This window comes from Oryctolagus cuniculus, chromosome 11 (genome assembly GCF_964237555.1).
Source record: "Oryctolagus cuniculus chromosome 11, mOryCun1.1, whole genome shotgun sequence".
Lineage (NCBI taxonomy): Eukaryota > Metazoa > Chordata > Mammalia > Lagomorpha > Leporidae > Oryctolagus > Oryctolagus cuniculus.
The window spans coordinates 114478053-114494000 of NC_091442.1; the positions used below are offsets into that span (position 1 = coordinate 114478053).

Here is a 15948-nt window from a genome sequence, read left to right on the forward strand (position 1 = left end):
AGCTGTTGGGAACGCACTGGCGCGGAGCCCCCCCAGCCCTGTCGCCCGGCTCGCCTCCCCAGGGTAGCTCGCACATTCCCTGCTCGCCCTGCCCCAGGCCGGCAGAAGCCTGGCCCAGCGCCCCCCGCCGCGCCCCTGCAGCTCTCGCGGTGTGGACAGCGCCCGGGACGGGGCCGGGGAGGGGGCCGGCCCCGCCCGCGGGCTGAGGGGAGGGGACGGGAGGGAGGGCGGGGAGGCCGCGCGCCCACACCCCGCCCCCGCCCCCGGATCCAGCCCGCCGAGCCCGCGGCCAGGGCGGTGCAGACCGGCCCGGCGACTCTCTCGGGCTGCGCGCCGGGACGCGCAGCCACCGCGGCCCACGAGTGCGCCCGCCCCGGGACTCGCCGAGACCAGGTAATCGCCGACGGCCCACTGGGCGCCGACGCGGGTCGGGGTCCGCGGCAACCCCCGGGAACTCCACACCCTTCGGCGACCTCGGGGGGCCGGGCCGGGGAGGGTCTGGGCCCGCGGGAAGCGCGCGGTGCCAACAGGAAGGCCCGGAGCGTCGCGGCGCGGGCAGGCACGCTCCGAGTTTTCGGGCTGTTTGGCAAAGTCCCGGGCGGCGGCGGCGCGGGGAGCGCTCCTGCGGGCAGAGGCGCCGAGCCCAGGCCGTCTGCGCTGCTTCCTGCGTAGGGGCTCGGAGGGGGCGACGGGCGGGACGTGGGGCCCCGCGGTGCGGGCCGACGCCGGAGCGGGAAGTGGAGGGGGGGCCGGCGTAGACCAGGCACCCTGCCCCCTCCCCAGCCGCCGCCGCATTCCAGGCTGGAGCCGCGGATGAGGTCATTCCGGCCGGTTCCCCTCCGGCCACGACAGCCGGCCGGCCCCTTCCCCGCGGAGCGCCCCTCCGCCCCCTGCCTTCCCTGGTCCTCCGGTCCTCCGGTCCTCCAGAGCGAATGTTTAGGGCGAAAGTCTTTCCCGGACCTCACTCTTGGCCGGGTCCCAGCCGGCTGTGCCCTGGCCCCAACTGTGAGAGACCCGCCAAGTTGGAAGCCCATTTTCCGGACGGGCAGGCTGAGGATCAGAGAGGCGCTGGGACCCGAGACCCAGCTCTGACTTCGGGTGGTTGGTGGCGCAGGCCCCCTTCGCGCCTCCCCGGTCTCTCTGGGCTCCCTCTTCCTCCACCTTGGGGCAGGAGAACTGACTGCCCCCCTCTCTGGCCGCAGCTGCCCTGCCCCCCCCAAGCGGCTTGGCTCAGAGGGGCTTGAAAAGGAGTTAACCCCCTCCCCCTGAGGTCATAGCAGGTTTGGGGGGCCTGCTGTCCTGCGGGGAGGGTGTCACCCCGCCGGGCGCCTGCAGCCTTGTGCACACTAGCGGTGGCCTCTGGGGTGAGACGTGGCACTGCTCAGGACACAGCCGCGTGCCGGTGACCTCTGGGTGACAACTGGGCTGTGGGGCCACCACCTCCCCAGGGCTCAGATCGTCCCTAGGCCTCCACAGCGGCCCCTGTTGGCCTCTCTGGTGCCGCCCCCCGCCAGGCTCCTGCACTTGCTGGCCTTATACCTGGCCCAGCCCCTGACTGTCCTGCAGGGTGAGTGGAAGGACCCGGGCACACGGTGACTGCGTGGCGACCGCGCTGGCCACGACGCAGGCACTGAGCTGCAGAGACACAGGCTCCCGCCCTCCGGGTGCTGGGCACCTGCGCCTCCACCACCTGTGCCCCCTCCCCCGCAGACTCCACCCCAGCCCTGGGGCATTTACTGTCGATGTTGGCGCCCAGGCGCGCCAGGCGTGACCCAGGGTAAATCAGGCTCCATTCTGAGCCTCGTTTTTCTCACCTGCAAAATGGGTGCTGCGACCATTCACAGGTAGAATTCCTGCGCTGGGGAGGGTAGGAGAGCCCTTCCCTAGGACCCCCAGAGCCCAGCTTCCTTCTGTGCCGGTGGGGCACCCCGATGGCCAGCGGCGCCCTTGTGGTCAGCTACCCCCAAGGGTCTCCACAATGAGGTGTAGGATTTGAACCCAGAGCTGCCCTGCCCCAGGATCTAAGGGCTTGCTGAGAACATCATCTCTCCTTACGGCTGCCCTGGAGGGGACCCATCTGTGATGCGGTGCCCGGGCCTCTGCTGCACTCGGCTGGGTGGGGCGGTGGGGGTGACCCTTGGGAGGTGTCCAGAGGCACCTGGGAGGCTGGGAGGAGGCCGTGCTTGGGGGTTGCGTGGAGCTGGAGCCCCTTTTGCTGGGAGGGGAGGGGCTGCCTTGAGAAGCCTGGAGTTGGGGTGAGGGTGAGGTGGGTGTGGCCACAGGGCCAAGCCCCCACCAGGTACCTGCCACGTGACCTTGGAATGGGCCGCAGGGCTGCTGGGGAGCGAGGTGACATCATGGCACCGCTGGCCAAGTGCAGAGCGCTTGGTGACCTCAGCCACATTCCACGAGGACACGGCGGTGCCTGGGGTGCCAGGGGGAGGATGATTCAAGAGGCCCCCCAGGGGGAGGAGCCAGCGGGTGGTGGGACGGGCGAGCAGCAGTGGGGGACAAAGCAAGCTTTGTCCGGTGCCTCTTTTGTTGTTATCTTGTTCCTTAACCTATTTTGAATTTCAAATAACAGTCAAAGGGCAGATTTTTATGCTGCAAGAGGTGGAAGTAATTTCTTAAAGAAAAAAAAAAAAAGGTTGAGGCTCCAGGGTAGGTGTCCTTGTCCCTGGCTGGTGGAGGTGAGTGACCTGCCCAGGGTCACCCAGCGGGACACAGCGTCCCCGCCTGCGGTCACCGCTCGCTCGCCGGGAGGGTGACCTGTTGGCTCAAAGCTTATCACAGAGCTCCCCTGTGAGGGAGTTGGCGGGGATCCGGGCCTGGCCACGTGGATGAGCCAGGCTGGCTGGGGGCCTTGGTGTGTCCCAGGCTCTGAGTTCAAGTTGCGACCAGCTGTCGCCACGTGACCCAGAGTGGGCTCTGCCCTCTCTGGCCGTGGCCACCAGGGCGCCCTCAGCCCAGGACGTCCTAGGAAGCACCGAGGGGCAGAACCAAGAGACCCTGGGAGAAGGCCGGGGCGGGGGAGAGGGGGCACGGTCGGCTTTCGGCCCCAGCAAGCTTTTTCCCAAAACTTGTTCCTACGTTGGTTGACAAACCGTGATAAAGTCCTTCCTGCAGGCCTTCTCAGAGCCTTGAACACGCACACCCAGGTGCGCAGGAGGCAGCTGGAAAAAGCCACATTTGACCACAGGGTCCTCTTCCCAGGAAGCACCTTGAAGGCCGGGGGTGGGGGCCGCTCTGAGGAGCCTCTGGCTGGCGGTTTGCACAGCAGTACAGAGGCCCAGGCCAGGCCCCGCCTCCCTCCTGGCGTCATCAAGGTTTGGGGCTCAGCTTCACCCCGCCCCCTGTGTAGCCTTGGCCGAGTCGCTTCTCTCGGTGCCTCAGTTTCCCTCCTCTAATGTGGTGCCGCCTCTGGGACGGGCTGAGTGACAGCTGCAGGTGACGCACTCATAGGTGGGCGGGCCTTGAGAGGTCACCGCCCCTTTTGGCAGATTCACATCTTATTTTTATTTTACTTTTTTTTTTAAGATAAGGGAACTTCCGCTATCAGATATCATGACTGGTTTTTTTTTACATTAAAGATTTATGTATTTATTTGAAAGGCAGAGATACATAGAGAGAAGGGGAGACAGAGAGAGCTTCCATCCGCTGGTTCAAGCCCCCAAATGGCCGCAACGGCTGGAGCTGATCCAGGCCAAAGCTAGGAGCTTCTTCCTGGTCTCCCATGTGGGTGCAGGGGCCCAAGGACTTGGGTCATCTTCTGCTGCTTTCCCAGGCCACAGCAGAGAGCTGGATCGGAAGAGGAGCAGCCGGGACTTGAACCGGTGCCCATGTGCGATGCCAGCTCTGCAGGCAGAGCCTTAGCCCACTGTGCCACAGCGCCAGCCCCCAGATTCACATCTTAAGGGGCGGTTGGGTGGCTTTGGTCAGTTCCTGTGTAAAGGCAGCCACAGTCCTGGTCTCAGACGCCATCAGTACGTCTTTGGTTCTGGAACTTTCTCTGCCCAGACCGCAGCAGCGTGGCCCCCACTGTGGTGTCACCGCACGTGGCTCACTCTCCTCTCTGTCCCTCCAGGTCTCTGCCCCTGTGGGGCACCTCGTGGGCTTCTCTCTGAGCCGGGCCTGGAGACACAGCCACGCCCCCCTCCAGCCTCAGCCTCCGGGGCCAGCACCTCAGGAGAGCCGAGCCGAGGGGTGGGCTCTGAGCCGCGGTCCCGGCGGGCATGGCCCAGCGCTCCTGAGCAGCCCGAGCTGATGCCCGGCCCCCAGGGGGCCGGTGGAGCCCCCGCCATGAGCCTGGGCAAGCTCTCGCCCGTGGGCTGGGTGTCCGGCTCGCAGGGAAAGCGGCGGCTGACGGCCGACATGATCAGCCCGCCGCTCGGGGACTTCCGCCACACCATGCACGTGGGCCGCGGCGGGGACGTCTTCGGCGACACCTCCTTCCTCAGCAACCACGGCGGCAGCTCCGGGAGCGCCCACCGCTCGCCCCGCAGCTTCCTGGCCAAGAAGCTGCAGCAGGTGCGGAGGGTGAGGGCCCCGCCCCGGCGCATGGCCTCCCCGCCAGCACCCTCGCCGGCTCCGCCCGCCGTCTCGCCCATCATCAAGAACGCCATATCACTGCCGCAGCTCAACCAGGCCGCCTACGACAGCCTGGTGGTGAGCAAGCTCAGCTTTGACAGCAGCGCCACCGGCTCCCCGGACGGCCACTCCGCTTACGGTGAGGGCCTGGCTCGCTTGCCCCAGGGGCTTGTGGGGTGGGGAGTGAAGAGGAGGGGCCCACTGTCCTCCCCACGCAGTGCTCGCTTGCTGTGCAATGTGGGCCAGCCTCCACCTCGCCGGGCCCTCGGCTGGGCCAGCCAACCCCCAGGTGATGTCCTGGACACGTGGGAGCCAGGGCACTGGGTTCGAGTCCTGGCTCTGCCTGATTCCAGCGCTTCCAGGGTCAAGGCCATACCCGTGTGCAGAGCCCCGTGGAGTCATTACCGACACACACTGGGGTCAGAGACTGGCACACAGTAGGTGCTCAGGACACTTGAGATGTCCTTATGTGAACAAAACTTCCCATAATTTCGCAGACTTGAGTGCAAACCAGGTGCCCGGCCTCGGCCTGGGAACCATGGATCCCTGCTGCCATCTGGTGGTTGTTTCCTGCCTTGCAGCTTTGGCCCCCACCTCCTCACAAGAGGCATCCCTCTGCTGCACCCTAGGGGGCTGTGTAGAACCCTACCTTGGTCCCCTGGGGTACCAGGCCTGCAAGTCCGACTTAGTGCACTCAAACCCAGACTCTGGCTTCGCTGCACGTGCACAAGCTGTGACTTCCTGCTGAGCCTCACCCGCCGTGTGCAAAGTGGGAATGGGGGTTAGGACCATCCTCGGTTCTCAGGGTTGCCGAGAGGGTGCCAGGAGAGGCCATGGTTCTCGCCTGTGTTGAGAACAAGGGAGAAGCAGGCCAGAGAGGGCATTGGCCTGCCTGAGGCCACACAGCCAGCCAGGGTCGGTCCTGAGTCTCTGCGCAGTCCCTGGCCGGGGACCCCTTCTCTGATGCCGCTCCCTCGTTCCCTGCTAGGCATGGACTCCGGCTTCTGCACCATCTCCCGCCTGCCTCGCACGGAGAAGCCTCGCGATCGCGACCGGGACCGCGACAGTTCCTTCCCTGCCGAGCCCGAGCTCCGCCGCTCCGACTCTCTCTTGTCCTTCCGCCTTGACCTTGGGCCTTCTCTCCTCAGTGAGCTGCTGGGGGCCATGAGCCTCTCAGAAGCCCCCGCCGCTGAGACCCCAGCCCCTGCTGCAAACCCTCCAGCCCCTGCCCCAAGCCCCCCAGCCCATGGACACTGCCCCAATGGTGTGACTGCTGAGTCGAGGGCTGGCACAGTGGCCGAGGGTCCCCGAGCACCTGCCGCCACAGCCGGAGCCCTGGGCAGGCACTGGGGAACCAGCTGGGGGCCCAGCTGCCCCTACACTGAGATGGATGCCCGGCGGGAGCTGGTGGGGGTGCTGCCCCAGGCCCGGGCCTCCTGGGAGAGCCTGGACGAAGAGTGGCCGCCCCCCGAGGCAGGCAGCAGGACCCCCGTGCCCAGCACCGTGCAGGCAGACACCTTCGGGTTTGCTGGCGCCGAGGAGGATGATGAGGTGAAGGTGTGAACGCTGGGGCGGGGGCTCAGGACGCCCCCCTCCCTGGCCTGGGCCAGGGCTGGCTCCTGCAGGGATGGGAGAGCCCCTGCCGCCCCCACACTGCTCCACGTCTCTGTGGGCCGGACGTGGGAGGGGGCAGAGGACAGCACGCTCGCCCCGGGACCGGGGTCCCCAGCAGGCCGTCCCCGGCTCACCTGCCTCCCCCACTGCCACTCAGGCTGGGCACACTTCCTTAGGCCCGCCCCCTGCACTCCCTCTCACTGTGTGGCCCTTGTGCCAGAGGGATCTGTCCCCCCTTACGGTGGGGATGGGGCGTGCAGCACGCAGAGCCATCCACGCCTCTCGGGGCCCCTGCCACTCCCCAACATCCTCCCCACCTTGTCCTCAAAGCCTCAGAGAACGGCCAGGTGTGCCCTCACGGGGGGACCCCCTCCTGTGTACCCCAGATCTGCCGCCCCGAGGCCTAATTAAAAAGCTGTTTTGATAACGGTGTCCTGCGAGGAATTTGGGGGCTTGGGAGGGCAGCGTGGGCTCCACCTGTAGCAGGTCCCTTTCTGCCGGGAAGCTGCGAATGTTAGGGACCCCCCCCCCGCGAAGGCCCCCAACCAGGGGAGGGAGGCCCAGGCAGGGGTAATGAGTAACCGGCCTGGAATGCCCTGTGATAAGAGGCCCAGGTGGGAGCCTTATCTGCAGTTCCGGGAGCACCAGGTGCCTGGAGCCAGCGTCAGCAGCCCCAGAAGCGCCGGCACCTGGCATCTGCTCCCCTGATAATGGGGGCCAGGGAGACGGGAGCCTGGCTCGGCTGGTGGGGGGGTGCCAGGGTGCCGGTCCATGGCCTCCCTGCGAGGCAGCCTCGCGCCTCACACCTGGGAGCACTCCCCAGGGTTCCAGGTAAAGGTGGGTTCTTCCCGGGGAGGATCTGGAGGTGTGTGGGGGGGTGAGGGCTGCTGACCCCGGCGCGACCAGGAAGAAGGCTTGCGGTAGGCACCCTGGCTGGGGTCTTTTATTCCGGCTCATTCGAACTTGAAGGAGGAGATGCTGAACCCACCCTGCACGCCCAGGTAGCTCAGGTGGCTGTGGCCCAGCCTGTTGGGAAAGGTCAGCTCGTGGCCGTCCGGCAGCTTCACCTTGAACTTATCGCCCTCAAAGGTCATCGTGAGCTGTGGAGGGAGGGTGAGGGGTCAGGGCGACAGGAGGGGCCCCGGGAAGGGGCCGGGGTGGTGCCTGGCGGCCCAGACGGTGCCAGTGTGCGGGCTGGGCGCTCCCCCCGCACCTCACCTTGACCTCTGACCCCGGGCTGAAGCACAGGTGGTTTTCCCGTTGCTCTCTTCCCCACTGGCTGCCGTCCCGGGAGTTGCAGACAATGGTGGATTCCTTGAAGCGGGGGTTGAAGTGGAGGCCCAGCTTGTCTGTCCCCTGGCCCAGGTTAATCACGAAACTGCAGGAGAGGGACATGGTGGGCGCACGCTGGGGGATGGGCATTGAGCTGGTGCCTTCGAGCTGGGGGCGTGGCCACAGGGGCGGTGGTGGAAGTCCAGGAATGGGGGGTGTCTGTCTTGAAGGACAAAATTGCTGTCCTTGGCCATAAACAGGAGCCCCCACTCCCATGGTGTCAGGTCCCTGGGAGCAGGTTCTGGGTCATGGGTGCCTGCACGTCCGTGAACTTGAGGGAGTCACCCTTCTCTCGGCTCTCGCCCCGTGCATCTGCCTGCCTCCTTCCCAGCCAAAAGTGTAGGGCAAGCTGTCCCCAGCACCCTTGAAATCGCCCTGTCCAGCTGTGACTGGCTGGACGCCTGCGGTTCTGACCAACAGGATGCAAACGAGGCTGCTTGGCGCCCCCTGGTGGCTGCCTCTGATTTTTGCCAGCCAGAGGCCACGGCCCAGGTTCCCTGGGGCGGGGGCGGGTGGGGGGCAAAGAAGCAAAGTAAATGGGCATCAGCTCTGGGCCTATAGAAGGGGAGCCAGCAGGGCTTCTTGGGAGGGGCTCCTTGTTCTGTCCCCCCGCCGAGGTGGACATCCCCCCACTTGCTCACCCGTCACAGTTGTCATCAATCTTGCCCTTGAGCTTCAGGGAGGTGCCCGCCCTCATGTCCATGTTTGTGATCTCAAACTTCTCCTGTGGCAACAGAGAAACAGCCCACTGGAATCCATGCAGGACCATCAGCCCTCAGCACCCAGCCCCTGACTGCCGGGGGAGCAAGGGCACGGCCAGAGGCACCCCCTCCCCTGCCCACGCGCAGGCACCAGATGCTCGGACCCAGGCCTCCCACAGCCCCCTCACCCCAGCCCAGCTGGAAGAACAGCTGGACCTGAAGGCACAGGGCCCGGCTCCCGGAGCCTCGCTTTGCCCAGCTATGAAATGGGAGGAGTGGTGTCCCTGCCCATCTCACACTTCCCCAAAGTGTTCAAACCCCAGAATCCGGACTAGGAGACACAGATCTTGGCCCATCCAACACTAAGAGCCAATAGATCTGGGGGCTGGCGCTATGGCACAGTGGGTTAAAGCCCCAGCCTGCAGCACCAGCATCCCGTATGGGCGCCGGTTCGAGTCTCAGTTGCTCCACTTCCAATCCAGCTCCCTGCTAATGCACCTGGGAAAGCAGCAGAAGATGGCCCAAGTCCTTGGGCCCCTGCACCCATGTGGGAGACCCAGAAAAAGCTCCTGGCTCCTGGCTTTGGCCTGGCTCAGCCCTGGCTGCTGCAGCCATAAGCCCCATGTCTGGATGTGTCTCTACAGCACCCCTTCTGTAAAATGGGCCCATTTTACAAGGGCAGTTGGTTGAGGGAGGAGTCAAGGTCACAGCTGCAAAGCTGAAGCCCAGCGCCCGGTGCAGACCAACGTCAAGGCCAGGGGCAGCCACTTGTCATCACTCATCTGTGCTTCGGCTGCCCGGCCAGCACCCGGGATTCCTTACCTTCCTCCATCTGCCCTGCCGTTAACAGAGGCTCCCCAGGCTGGGGGGTGAAGCTCATTACCCAGGCCTGGGAGGTGAGGCCTGGGAGCATGCTCTAGGCTGTGCTCCACTTAACAGCCAGATGCCAACACAAGACAGGTGGCATTGGGTGTGCATTCAGACCCACACGGATGCGGAAGTGTGCGTGCTGGCCAGGGATCCTTTCCACACTCAGCAGGCTGCAAGGCTGGGAGAGAGAGAGAGGAGAGAGAGAGAGGAGAGAGAGAGAGGCGAGGAGGCAGAGTGGGGACCAGGGTTGCTCCGCAGAGCTGAGGAGTCCAGGGACCAGTGTCTCGTGGTGGCTCTGCCCTAAGTGGCTGAGTGACCTGAGCCAGCCTTGCCCCTCTCTGGGTCTTGGTGCCTCCATCGGTAACAGGAGGGGTTTGAATTAGGTGGTCTCAGAGAAGGAGAGAGAGGGAGGGAGAGGGGAGGGGGAGGGGGAGGGGCAGTACCAGCAGAGCAAAGAGAAGTGGGGAAGGCCCCCAGGGCCACGCTGCCCCTCCTGGGAGCAGGGGTGAGGCATTGCCCTTCCCCAGCAGGGGTGAGGCCCTCCATGCTGGATCCTCAGCAGCCCCGGTCACACCCGGCCTCCCACCTGCTCTGGCTTGCACAGCGTCCCCCAGTATCATGTCCCCCTGGCATGTGCAAATGCGATCTTTCCAGAAGCAACCCCTCTGCAGGTGCAGCCAAGATGAGGGCGGCCCCTGACCAGTCAGAGACAGACACACAGAGGGGCCGTGAAGACAGAGACCGAGAGACAGACACACAGAGGGGCCATGAAGACAGAGACCGAGAGACAGACACACAGAGGGGCCGTGAAGACAGAGACCGAGAGACAGACACACAGAGGGGCCGTGAAGACAGGCAGAGACCGAGAGACACAGCTCCGGAAGCCCTGGCTGCAGGCAGAAGCTGCAAGGGACAGGAAGGACTCTGCTTCAGGGGCCTCAGGACCTTGAACTGCGACCCCCGGAGCTAGGGGACGGCGAGCGACGGCCCGTTGAGGTGTTGGGTCACAGGGAATGAAACAGCTTCCAACCCACAGAGGATGCCTTCTACATGGGGGCGGCGGGGCTCAGACAGGGCAGTGACCGCCCCACGGCCACGCAGCCAGGCTGTGGCTGAGCCAGGAGTGGACTCAGAGAGCCTCGCTCGAGCCCTGCAATTTATAGATTGTGACCTCGGCCAGTTTAACTCTGAGCCTCAGTCGCTGCGTCTATAAAGATGCTACGTCGATGTTCGCAGCTAATTATTGCTAGTACTGTTATTACTCTTATTGCTGATGAGAAAGCTAAAGCCAGAGAGAGAGAGAGACAGGCCCAGGCTCCCACGGCGGGACGATGGCAGAGGGGGCAGAGACCTCGGGGCCAAGGGGCCGCGGGGCCATCTCCCCAACGTCCTTGCCACGCACACAGGGAAAGAGGACCGAGGGCGGTGTCCATGTGTTCTCCTGAGGGCCCCGGCCCCCAGCCCCAGCAAAGACACAGAGAAACGCGGGGAAGTGGGCTGGGGGCTGGCCTCCTCACCGACATGGCGACAGCTCCTGGCGACCAGCGGCGACGGCTCCGGCAGCAGCTCCTATGCCCAGGGCCACCAGTCTGAGTCAAGCTTATATCCTGCGCTATTACACATTAACCCTCCAAGGCCATAAATGAGAACTTTGGCCCCTCCCTTCCAGGCGTCTCCAGAGCAGCAGGCTGAGGACCCCCATCTTGCCTCTGCATCCCCCAGCCCCAGCCCAGCCTCCAGAGCCTGAGGGGAGCAGCCCCAGCTCCACCCTTGAGCAAACCACAGCCCCGTGGCCCTCAAAAGAGACTTGCTCTGAAAAAAATCTCCCAGCTCTGCATTTTCTGCAGCGTCCTGGTGCATAGGAGGGTCCCTTTGTCCCCGCACCCCGTTATTCTGTGATCGTCCAGGTGGGCTTTAAGAGGGACACCTGGGGGACTCAAAGGAAACATCTAGAAGTCTCTAGAAGGGAGGGGGGCTGAGCTGGGGGTGGGGAGTCACCCACCTTGGGGCTGTGTCTATTGCTTGTCTACTCTCAGAGAGATTAAGCACGAACAGAAACGGCCGCTCCCAGCCCTGCCGCGCTGGCCGCCGCCTCCCAGCCTCTTCCATGTCGTGGACACCCCCTGCCGGGGCGGCCGGGTGGCCGGGTGGCCGGGGCGGCCCTGGGTCCCGTTTCAATCAGGAAACCGAAATCACCCATCGCTGTTTCCAAATTGTATTTTAATGGTTGAGAAATGCTGGACCTCTCGATGGCTGGATTGATGTCACCAATTTCCTCCGCTCAACAGCGAACCTTCATTCCCCACGTTTGCAGTTAAAAATATTGCGGCCTTAAATCTCGCTGCACACTGACAGCGAGCGCAGGACAGACTCCCGGGGTGACGCTCCAGCTCTGTCCTGGCTCTGAGCACTTCCCATCGGAGCTGGCAGTGGTGGCGCTGGGCAGGGTGCGGAGCAGCCAGCCAGCCCCTCCCCGGGGCCCTCGGGGGCTCACTGCCTGGTACGCAAACACAGGACCCCACCCTCAGCCCACACCGTCCCTAGTGGATAGATTCCTTCACTTCACCCACAAGGAAATCAGTCCCTTCTCGGCCTTTCTTCCAGGGCCTCGGTAAACCCCAAAGGAGATAAAGGGCTTTAAGGTTCTCGCCCCGAAACTCAGCCAACAGAAACCACAGCAGTTAAAGGTGCTTTTCTGATTGTGAGACTGATACTAGCTGGCCGCACACACTGGCCGTTTGCAGAGAAAGTGCGGGCTGGAGAGAACTAACTGCAGGGCTGCCTGGTGAAAACCGGATGCTTGACGGCAAGGAAGCTCCGTCGACCTCTGGTGCGTGCGTTTGACACCACTGAAAGAGTTTCACAGCCAACCAGAGTGATGTCGGGCTTAGCGACTGAGACCCCGACCTGGGCTCCGTTCCTGGCTCTGCTCCCGGTTCCAGCTCCCTGCTAATGCGCGCCCTAGGACGCAGCGGGGGGTGGCTCAAGTATTTGGGTCCCTGCCACCCATGGGGAGACCTGGCTTCCAGCCTGGCCTGTTGCAGGCATTTGGGGAGTGAACTAGCAGGTGGGAGATAACACTCTCTGTCTTTCAAACCAATTAAGCGAATCAGTTTTTAGAAATCCTTTGTGTAGTGTACTGGCCGTCCCTGAGAGGGCCCTCCGCCGTCCCCAGCCCCTGGCACTCACCAATGACACCTGAGGCCAGCTACAGCGCTGTAGCCATGTGGACGGCCCCAGCCATTGAAGCCATTTGAGGAGTGAACCAGCAGGTGGAGGACCTCTCTCTCTCTCTCTCTCTCTCTCTCTCTCTCTCTGTGTGTGTGTGTGTGTGTCTTCTTTCTGTGTAACTCTGACTTTCAAATCCATAAATAAGTATTAAAAAAAAAGAATTGCAATTGTCTTCTAATTGAATCTCCTTTATTTAAAAAACAAGTTTATTTAAAAGGCAGGGCATCAGAGAAATGGAGAGACAGAGGGAATGAGAGAGAGAGAGACCCTCCAGGGGCCAGTGCCATGGTGCAGTGGGCTAAGCCTCCACTTGCAGCACTGGAGTCCCATATGGGTGCCAGTTCTAGTCCCGGCTGCTCCACTTCCAATCCAGCTCTCTGCTGTGGCCTGGGAAAACAGCAGAAGATGGCCCGAGTCCTCGGGCCCCTGCACCCACGTGGGAGACCTGGAGGAAGCTCCTGGCTTCAGATCAGCTCAGCTCCGGCCACTGAGGTCATCTGGGGAGTGAAGCAGCAGGTGGCAGAGCTTTCTCCCTGTCTCCCTCTCTCTGTAACTCTGCCTCGCAAATAAATAGACAACAGCTGAGAGAGCGAGAGCGAGCGAGCGAGCTTCATCCACAGGTTCACTCCCCAAACGGTCGCAACACTCTTCTCATAAATGCAGTGAAAGCTGTGACTTTTCCTCTGAGTCTTGGCCTCTTCTCGTAGAATTTGAGTTCTCAACATTCAAAATCTGACTCTTCACTCAAGCCAGATGGTCGGAAAGTGGTCGCCACCACCCGGAAAGCACTGGGTGGAGAGACTCACTGATTCGTTAACTGACTTCATTACCCTCGTCCTCCCTGGGGAGAAGGAAGGGGAGACACCCGCGGTCGGGCTCGGCTGAGTTAATGACCCCAGGAACGCAGGCGCGCGCCTCTGACAGCGCCACTGTCAGATGTCCCCTCCGCGGCCGGGGCTCCCTGCTCTGGAGCCGCAGGGACTACGGAATTCTGCGGGAGATTCCCAGGACTTCCCGACGGCCCCTAACAGAGCTGCCCTCGCTGAAGCTGCAGGAAGCAGCGGCTGTGCCGAGACCTTGCCAAGGAGCACGGACGACGCCAGGGCAGCAGGTGCGCCTCTCCAGGCCGGGAGGGCGCCGCGCAGCCGGGCCGGAATGAGCACCGGCCTTGACCCACACACGCAGGACGAGGGCTTCCGGGGAAGGGACACGCGGAACGCGGCCACGTGGTCGAGAGACCACACCCAGCTGGGGACACAAGCCTGGGCGTAGGAAACAACTAGAAAACGAGGCCTTACGCCCCCCACCACCGCGGAAGGCTCCAGAGAACCCCAGGTCTCCCCCTCTGCAAAGTGGGAATCAGTGTACCAAGGGAGGTGTCGCCTGGCTCGTTAATCACTCTTGTCCTCAGGAGCCCGTGTCCCACTGTGTCAGGCGCGGAGGTGGGGGCAGCTCCCCGCACCTGGCCGCTGGGTCTCCGGAATGTTCTACCTTGACCTGCTGGGGCCCCACGACTTCTGCCTTTGTCAGCTCCTTCCTGCACAACGCTCTTGGACGTGGGATTTAAAATGGTTTCATCTGGCGCAAAGGTTGAAGTCCAGGCATCGGGGTGTTTTCATTTTTCTTGTTTTAGATTTATTTATTTACTTGAAAGGCAGAGCTACGGAGAGGCAGAGGCAGGGAGAGAGAGAGAGAGGTCTTCCATCCGCTGGTCCATTCCCCAAATGGCCGCAATGGCTGAGCCAGGCCAAAGCCAGGAGCCAGGAGCTTCTTCCGGGTCTCTCATGTGGGTGCTGGGTCATCTTCTGCTGCCTTCCCAAGCACATTAGCAGGGAGCTGGGGCGGAAGTGGAGTAGCCAGGACTCGAACCGGCGCCGCAGGCAACTGCTTAACCAGCTGCATCACAGCCCCGGGCCTGGTTTTTAAAATAATCTGCATTTTCCACGCACTTCTTAAGACCTGTTGTGTGCAGATCTCAAACAGCTCTGCACCAAAGTAAGCAGCTTCGTGTTGTTTTCCACCACCCTCTGAAGCTGCAGCACACAAGCTGTGCACGCAAGCATACGCACACGTGTGTAGTTCTCATTGACATCAGGGGATGAATAAACCAATACTGAAAACATTGCCTTCCACCTAAAGGGTCATTTTTTCCCTCGTGATCTTATAAGAAATTTACACATTTCGGGGCCGTGGGCTGGAAGCGCCATGGAGGCTGAGCCCGGAGATGTCCCCAGTGGCTCCTGCGGTTGGGGACTTTGGCCCTGATCACCGTGGGATCCCTGCCTACCTCCCCTGTGGTCGACTCCTCCCAAAGCACAAACAGATCAGCCACAGTGCCAGCCCCGAAACTTTTCCCTTTTAATAATTAATTTATTGGGGCCAGTGCATTGTGGTGTAGCAAGTAAAGCCACAGCCTGCCATGCCGGCATCCCATATGGGTGCTGGTCCCAGATCCGGCTGCTCCACTTCCGATCCAGCTCTCTGCTGTGCCCTGGGAAAGCAGTGCAGGATGGCTCAAGTCCTTGGGCCCCTGCACCCACGTGGAAGACCCAGAACAAGCTCCTGGCTCCTGGCTTAGGATCGGCACAGCTCTGTGCATTGCGGCCATTTGGAGAGTGAATCAACAGATGGAAGACCTCTCTCTCTCTCTAACTCTGTCTTTTGAGCAATTAATTAAATCTTTGTTATAAAGGCAACAGAGGGGAGAGGTGTTGAACAGAAGTAGAAGAAATGACCGCAGGCCGGAGCACAGGTGACAGAGCTCAGGGGCCACCCCGGTTCTGGGACACTGGCCGAGTCACTGCTCCCCTCTGGGCCCAGGTTGGGCCTGAACCAGCATCTTCAAATTCAGGCTGCAAAAAAACAGAGCAGAGAGCAGCAGCGTGCCTGGCGCGTGGCCAGGGTACTCAGTGGAGCCCGACGGGCGTCACATCTGTGCACGTGTGCAGCGGTCACACCAGAGACGGCTCCACCGCGAGGCTGATGGAGCGGGAACCCCAGGCCCCGCCCTTGTTTCGGGAAGGGACCAGCAGCGTGGCCCCTGCTTTTCCCGCTGACTTGCTCTCCATCCCGCTGTCCCCCGTGAGGTGCGATCCCCGGGCTCGCGCAGGCGCCCCGGGACCTGGTTAGCTTACGAGGGTCACAGTCAGTGACACAAACGTGATTCCTAGCAGCCCTAACGCGGGAACGGCTTCCACTGCCTGTCTCACCTGGGAGGAAGAGACATCTCCCTTCCCTCCTCAAATGCCCACAGCAGCCAGAGCCGGGCCAGGCTGAGAAGCCTGGAAACCAATCCGGGTCTCCCACGCAGGTGCAGGCCCACGCGGCTGCAGGGGCCCAAGCACTCGGCCCTCCTCCGCGGCTATCCCAGGCGCACTAGCAGGGGACTGGACCGGAAGGGGAGCATCCGGGACTCGAACTGACACTCTGACGTTGGATGCCAGGGGCGCAGGTGGTGGCTTAGCCCACCGTGCCACGGCGTGAGCCCCCCAGTGCGTCTGTGGTCGGGCACAAAGCCATGGCAGGCCCCGCACAGCTGGCGCCTAATGGTTGCTACATCAGGACACATGGGCTGGCGTCCCAGCGCGTGACACATGACTGATCGCAGATTATG

At 62.8% G+C, this 15948-nt stretch overlaps 2 protein-coding genes across 2 annotated transcripts; one reads left to right on the forward strand and one right to left on the reverse strand.

The window, feature by feature from the left end:
• Positions 1 to 238: 238 nt before the first annotated feature.
• On the forward strand, positions 239 to 6628 carry CDC42EP1 (CDC42 effector protein 1). Its single transcript, XM_051841135.2, has 3 exons — positions 239 to 393; positions 4085 to 4726; positions 5576 to 6628. Exons 2-3 carry the CDS (start codon positions 4264 to 4266, stop codon positions 6148 to 6150), a joined length of 1038 nt encoding a protein of 345 aa, XP_051697095.1. The 5' UTR covers positions 239 to 393; positions 4085 to 4263; the 3' UTR covers positions 6151 to 6628.
• A 488-nt stretch (positions 6629 to 7116) lies between these two features.
• On the reverse strand, positions 7117 to 10762 carry LGALS2 (galectin 2). The gene is made up of 4 exons (XM_002723541.5): positions 10622 to 10762; positions 8175 to 8257; positions 7420 to 7579; positions 7117 to 7301 (listed from the first exon to the last, which is right to left on the reverse strand). The coding sequence occupies exons 1-4, from the start codon at positions 10625 to 10627 to the stop codon at positions 7155 to 7157; spliced, it is 396 nt and encodes a 131-aa protein (XP_002723587.1). The 5' UTR covers positions 10628 to 10762; the 3' UTR covers positions 7117 to 7154.
• Positions 10763 to 15948: the final 5186 nt, after the last annotated feature.

Bases quoted from the DNA above. Each gene is read 5' to 3' on its own strand.
- CDC42EP1 (XM_051841135.2), top strand. From the start codon at position 4,264: ATGCCCGGCCCCCAGGGGGCCGGTGGAGCCCCCGCCATGAGCCTGGGC. The intron at 4,727-5,575 runs GTGAGGGCCTGG...GTTCCCTGCTAG, and splicing joins GGACGGCCACTCCGCTTACG to GCATGGACTCCGGCTTCTGC.
- LGALS2 (XM_002723541.5), bottom strand. The intron at 7,580-8,174 runs GTGAGCAAGTGG...CCTCTCCTGCAG, and splicing joins ATTGATGACAACTGTGACGG to TTTCGTGATTAACCTGGGCC. The intron at 7,302-7,419 runs GTGAGGTGCGGG...CTCCCTCCACAG, and splicing joins GCCCGGGGTCAGAGGTCAAG to CTCACGATGACCTTTGAGGG.